The 7,008-nt window shown below is 37.0% G+C and overlaps 1 protein-coding gene across 1 annotated transcript in view; it reads right to left on the reverse strand.

Annotated features, from left to right (window-relative positions):
* The window catches only part of LOC144972942 ((E3-independent) E2 ubiquitin-conjugating enzyme UBE2O-like), a 29,157-nt gene extending 22,494 nt beyond the window's left edge, over positions 1-6,663 (reverse strand). The window contains exons 1-5 of the mRNA XM_078914782.1: positions 6,341-6,663; positions 5,096-5,269; positions 4,318-4,415; positions 1,211-1,271; positions 504-662 (exon numbers count right to left, since the gene is read on the reverse strand). Of these exons, the coding sequence (XP_078770908.1) occupies positions 504-662; positions 1,211-1,271; positions 4,318-4,415; positions 5,096-5,269; positions 6,341-6,544 (696 nt within the window). The 5' untranslated portion in view covers positions 6,545-6,663. The remainder of the gene's footprint in view (positions 1-503; positions 663-1,210; positions 1,272-4,317; positions 4,416-5,095; positions 5,270-6,340) is intronic.
* Between the last annotated feature and the right edge of the window lie 345 nt (positions 6,664-7,008).

Raw genomic sequence — 7,008 nt, forward strand, 5'->3', positions numbered from 1 at the left:
AAGACCAAACTCTTAGAAAAAGGCTTCTACATTCAGCATACCAAAAGAGTTTAGATTTGTTTTTAAGGGTTGTATAGCACTTGCAACACATTTAAGTCATATCAGCGCCAGTAAAAAGGAAGAAATTCTTGAACTGGAATTAAAGCACCCAAGAAAAAGTAAGACTAAGGCGAAGTGGTTCAAATAGGGAACAGATGTAGATTCCAAAAGCACACTATTATTGTACTTAATTTGAGATCACCTAAATGTCTCACCTTGACAGAAGCACAGGTCCCCACTAGGAGGAATACACTCAAATGTTTACAGATCATATATATGTATTAACAAAAATAATACAGTGTATAACAGACAAATGATTCACAAGACAAAAAATATCATCTCCCAAAACTCTTAACGGAACCCCACCCAAATGCCAAGAAAGTGGCTGACAGGCATTCTGTAGTGAATATAATGGAAATTTGCACTGAGCATGATTAAATCAATCTGTTCATGTAAAAACTTGCCTTTTCAACTGTGACTGTGACAGTGTGATTTCCTTTTGTTTTGGCAGTCCTGGCTGAATGTCGACTTGTTGAGTGAAGCCACTCTGCACTTACTAAGTTGTATAGGGACCCTCGAAGCTCTTGCCCTTCGAAAAATTCACCAGAGCCAAAATAGCCACTCTGTAAATGAGAATGATGTAGTGTTGAAATTGCTTATTCAACTAAAGGGGCTTATCAATACTTTTAATATATCATTAGCGGGAATTAACTTTTCAATGGCAGGTGATTAAAAAAAACAAACAATCCATAACCCCTATCATTACATAACATATCATATTTGCAGCCACCAAGTGAGTAGTGACCGCGACACTAACCTGGGAAGCCCGAGTAGCACCACTGTGAATGCTCTCTAAGTGAAAACAATGATCACACAATTTTAAATTAGAGTATAATTGAGCCCCAATTTGTGAGTGTTTAAATAAGGCAAAAGCAATTCAGTTTCATGATATTGCCTTTTAAAAAATAGTATATTTCAACAGATCAACAGTGAAATAATTAGCTAAGAGTTTATCATGGGTGTCCCCCTAGCTCAGTTAGTAGAGCACTCGCCTCACAAGCAAAGGAACCATAACCAGTCTCAAGGATTTTTTCTTACCCTTCCGCCAATCAGTAGTGATTGGACAACCAAAAAATAAATTAAACAATTTTAACATTAATCTAATACATACCATTTCTTTTTTCTCAATGATGTCATCGAAATTTGCCAGATCAGATTCTTCTGCTTTACACCTTAAACAAACAAAAAAAAAAATATTAATTTTGCTATAACAGTCTTTTCAATACAAAGTTATCTTAATTGATAGTGAGGATTAATATGGGCTAACATAATTGTCAATCGCCTATCAGATATACAGATTAATACTTCGTTTGCCAGAACAAGCGAAAAAACACATTATCTTGTAAAAACTCTCAAACCTAGGGCTTGAAGCCTTGAAGTCCCAGGTTTGAGAAGTTTTTAAAAGATGAGAGGGTAATTTTAATCAATCAATATTTGAAGCAAGAGTTTTCTGGCAAAAATTGTTTGTATGTGTTTATTTATTTTTTTCAGAGAACAGCTGGATATTAGTTCAGGGTGTAATCAAAGTTTTCTTTTCTGATCCCTTTGTCCAGTCTACATAATGTTCATGGTGCAAAGTTGAGTCGATGCTTTTTAAAAAAATGAGCACCTGTTCAGTCTTTGTTGAGAGGAAATAATAATGCCTTAGGGGCATCATTTCTGTCCTACATGTTCTGTGTAGCTGTTGGTTCGGATCTCTTGTGAAAGCGCTTTGACCACATTTAGTGGATAATGTGCAATATAAAAGCTCACATTAAAAAAAAAAACCAACAACTGATAATTGTTTAACAAATAAGCAGCATAATGAATTGTAAGCTGATAAAATTATTTTAATGACAGGACTGCATATGGTGACTTTTTAGTCAAGATTTATGAATTGTGAACGTACATATTCAATAATGACAAGAACACATTTAATTTAAGAACACATGAAATAACCACTTAAAAATTACAGAGCTAGTTACATAGTATGTAACCTATTCTCCAGAGCAAACGTTTAAAAATAGACAAAGATTCTTTTTCACAAATGCTCTGTGGTTAAACACCATCCGTAGTTCTCTATCTTGACAGAGTGGGGCAGCTTGTGTGCCTGAATGATGCTAAGAGCTATGCCAGTGAGAGCTTTGGCTCTCGGTAGGATTTCCCATGCTGGACAGGTCAAGAGGGAAAGACCAGACTAAATGGGGACCAACTGCCCGGGAGTATAAATAGGTTGGAATAAGACTAACAAGTTTACCTGTAAAAACAATCATGTTACGAAAGTATCAAGAGTAAAGCCATTAAAACATAACTTGGGAGTAGAAGGGTCTACCGATGGAAGACGTATGACGCCTGGGAGTAAAAGCAGCAAGGAAGCTTCACGGTTGACGCCCCTTTTACTACCCAAGACCAAGACAAAGATCGCCACATGAAGTGTCCACACTATGGATGAAGCAGGGAAGTGGCATCAGAAATGCAGACATACAATATATCCCTGCTCGGTCTATGTGAGACCCATTGGACTCGGGAGGCCCAACTGAGGCTTGCTACTGGAGAGATGATTCTCTACTCAGGCAAGGAGAAAGAGAAGCAACATAGTGAAGGTGGTGCATTTATGATAAGTAAGGAATTGCAGCGATCGTTGATTAGCTGGGAACCAGTCAACTCCAGAATTATATTATATGTGCCAAATTCAAGACCAAAATAAGCAAAATAGATCTAAAAATTGTATAGTGTTGTGCCCCTACCAATGATGCAGATGAAGACAAAACGAAAGACAAAGATATAAATATCATACTAGGGGATTTGAAAGCAAAAGTAGGTGCAAATAATAATGGATTTGAAAAATGCATGGGCAAGCATGGACTTGGACAAATGAATGAAAATGGAGAGCTGTTGGCAGATTTTTGTGCATTTAATAGCTTTGTTATAGGTGGGAGCATTTTTCCCCGTAAGGACATTCATAAAGCTATTTTGGTATAACCAGACCACAGGACTGAGAACCAGATAGATCATATATCTATCAACCAGAAATTTCAGAGATCACTACAAGATGTATGAGTGAAAAGATGAGCAAACATGGCATCAGATCACTGTTTAGTTATGGCATCACTCCTCCACCTAAAGGACACAATATAACATAGACTTTCTGAAAGAAAAAGAGACAGTAGAGAGATTCGAGCTAAACCTATCAAATAGATACCAATTGCTTCAACATTTGAGCGAGCATGTTAGCCTTGAAGAGATATGGCAGCAAGCCAAACAGATGTGGGCAGGCACCTGTGAGGAGGAGCTAGGGATAAAGAAAAATGAACATAAACCTTGGGTGACGTCTCAAACTGTAGAAAAGATAATACAAGTCAGGAAAAACAAAACTGTTGTCATACATGGTCAAGTAAAGCAGAGGCTCAAAAGCAGTACAATGAGGCCAACAGAGTGGTAAAACAAAATGCACTAGGACAGACAAGAGATCCAACATTGACAAATTGACATATGTGGCAGGAGCTGCTGGTTAAAGAAATTTGAAAGCGCTCTAAGAAACAACAAGGAAACTGTTGGGACGATACAAGCAATTAAAGATAAAGAAGGAAGGAAAAACTCTATCTATACCAGAAGAACAGTTAAATAGATGGACCGAACATTTTAAAGAACTTTTAAATCGTCAAATGCCACACAAACCCTCCCGTAGATTCAGTTCTACCAATAAATTGTGAGAAACCCAGCAAAGCGGAGTTAATAAAGGCCACCAAGAAACTAAAAAGCTGGTCCAGACAATATACCAGTTGAAGCCATAAAAACAGATCTTGTTACGTCAACTGAAAACCTCTACCAGATCTTTGACAAAATATGGAAAGAAGGCCAAATACCAAAAGACTGGAAGGAGTGCCTCATTCTAAAGATACCCAAGAAATAGGATTTACAAGACTGCAAAAAGAGGAATTGAGGATGTAGGCCATACACTTAGAAAACCTGCCTGCAACATCACAGGACAGACTCTTGACATGGAATCCCCAACGAGGAAGAAGACCAGGGGGGCCAAGAAATAGCTGGTGAAGAAGCAAGTGGAGGAAGCAAGGAGAGGCAAAAAAGACATATGGAAGCAGGTAGAGAAGACAGTTCAAGGAAGATTCAAATGGTGAAGGATCATTGATGGCATATGTTCTGACTGGGGTTAAGGGCTTAAGTAAGTACAGGTTTGACATTCCAGCACATTCGGTGTCAGATCTCATATACCCATACCTGGCTCCATCAGAAAACTGTACAATGACGTAGGTATTGACAAACATGACCCTTCCAAGACTGTCACCCAGCACCACAGCTTGACCGTCTTCAAATTTCTAAAAATTCAAGACAATGGAAAAAAGATTTATAATTTTGTATCACTTTTCTATTACTAGGATAATATCTAAGGAAGAATACACTGTAGGGAAAAAAAGATTATAAAAATAAAGAAAACAAAAAATCCTTTCTTTTGACCTTGTCCATAGCGCACATCTCCATGGTTTCCGAAGCACTAAATAGGAGTAAAAATGATACATGTCCCCAGAGACCCTTATTGATATTGTTAGACAATGTCCAATAATATTTCTCACTGTAAAACAAGCAATGGCCAGAAAAAGATTCCAGTAGCAATCTTATCTGTTGTGAGCTCAGTATGCAGCCACCTGAAGTTTTACTCTGACACAGCACTGGGTCTCTTCCAGGTGGTTACTATGTTACACTCACAGATTTAGATGAAATTGAAAAAGAATGATGACAACCCTCCCCCCACCACCCTTAAAAAAAAAAATCATAAAAAAATCATTAAATTTTCTCTCAAATTTGACTAAAAAATAAACAATAACAAAAAAGGATATCTGACTTTTGAAAGAATAGAATCTGAATTTGGAAAAGTCTACCCCTCTTTCTCATAAAAAAAAAGAGAGTTAATTTGGGTCTGCAGAAGACAAAATCTTAAAATAAATGGACCTGATTTTTACAGCATGATAACTAACTGATAGAACACCATTTCTCTTACTTGAAGTGGCAGGAGGTCCTTGGAATTAACATTATAGATGTATTTGTTTGTTTGTTTGATGTGAAGATGACATTTGACCTCCATGTCCATTATGACCCCCGACTGGCTGTCTTGTCCTGGAAGGAGACGTTGGGTCACATCGCCTGGCATCAATGAACGTTCCACTAATTTCACCTATAAATAAAAATGATGACAAATCCTTTTTATCAGAAAATGGTGAAAAGAGAAATATATCTGAACCTCCTACTTTACTAACACAGGAACCTTTGAAATGATTATAGTGATTCATTACCTCAATCTGGTATTAAAAAACAACATAACAAAAACTTAAGCATTTTTATATAGTGCAACATCCAATAAACATACTCATATTTTACAAGGGATCCCTAGCCAACAGTACAACTTAACATGTAAGATGAGACACATGGCCTATTAGGCGATATTACAATGTATTTTTCAGTTAGAGACAACGCTGCTGACTGTCAGGTACTCCAAATAGCCTTTTCTAAGGACTCAACTTTGTATTGCTCAGAGAGGGACTCGAACCCAGGACCTTCCGAAAGACTAAGACCACATAGCCGCATATTTGTATTAATTGTATGTCTGGATGAACAAACAGCTGAAAATTAAATTTAAAATCATAATCATAAAAATCAATCTAAATTAAGAAAAGACCAATCTGTTCAGGATAGTACTAGTACGATTCAAAATTTAAACTTAAATTGCTTTTTTACTTTTAATATTAAAATTTAATGCTTAGGTCTGAAAGTAGTTTCTTCATCTGAAATTTAATACTAATATATAATAGTGAAAATGGTTTGACTGAGACTTGAGCTAATATAATTGGTTGCTGCTTGATTTGCTGGTGGTACCAGTACGCTACCACCAGTGCAGTACCAGCACCATCATTGAGTCTGAACATCCAGACTGAGGTGGTAGACCCAGATCCAGACAGTGAGTGAGAGTTAACTTGATCTTCGGCTGAAATTCCACATACAGGTGCCACTTCAATGACTTCAAATTAGTGAATATAATAATAATAATAATAACTGACTTGCTCACACGCACCTACTGAATAAAACAAGACAACAACAAAAGTTAAAGACCAGTAAAGTGGAAGATAAATTGTAAGGCAAGGTAAGACAATGCGGCGCACTGGTAAAAGAAAACAATTCTTGATTAAATTGAGAGTAAATGTTTCTAGAATTATATTATTATCATTATAAATAATAATAATAATGGCACCTTATTCTCGGCGATCACGGATTCTCTTCCAGCAGGATACCAGGCGACGCGAACAAATCCTTTCTTCAGACGATCTTCGTCTGCGTCTTCTTCATCACTGCTACTGAGAGTATCAGCATTCTCAAAAATGATTCCGAATTGATATCCTTTTCCCTTTCTGTAGACACAGACGACATCGCTCTGCAGTAGGCCTCGCTCAGCCATTTTGGCACTGGGGATTTTTTAACTCCGGTCGTTATCAGTTTGTTATCCTATCAGTTATTGCCCCGGTGACTTTTTTGCGAGTGAAAACCGCGAAGTGTTGCCCATTGCCATTTCTTCTGACGTCAGAAAGCGGGTGAAATGAATTCATTGTAATAAGAAGTACACCAGTAACATTTTAAGAAAATAACCAATGCTATTTGCAATCGAATTTAATTTGTCTGCTTGCGCATGTACCACATATTATTTCATTCACAGCATGTCAACATGAGATTAAAGCACAAGTCGTCTATCACATCACCAGGTTTGTCACACCATGCACCTCTAATAATTAGGTAGGTACTTGTTAAAATTAAAACTGATCCATGGTTTAACTGATAACAAAAGTTGAAGAGAAAGATCCCTTACTCATATCGAGTGGATTTTTTTTCTTTCTCAAATAGTATCTCAAATTAAGCAATTCTTTT

The sequence above is a fragment of the Berghia stephanieae genome, chromosome 5 (assembly GCF_034508935.2).
Source record: "Berghia stephanieae isolate SIO BIC M18660-M18661 chromosome 5, UCSD_Bste_1.3, whole genome shotgun sequence".
Classification (NCBI taxonomy): domain Eukaryota; kingdom Metazoa; phylum Mollusca; class Gastropoda; order Nudibranchia; family Aeolidiidae; genus Berghia; species Berghia stephanieae.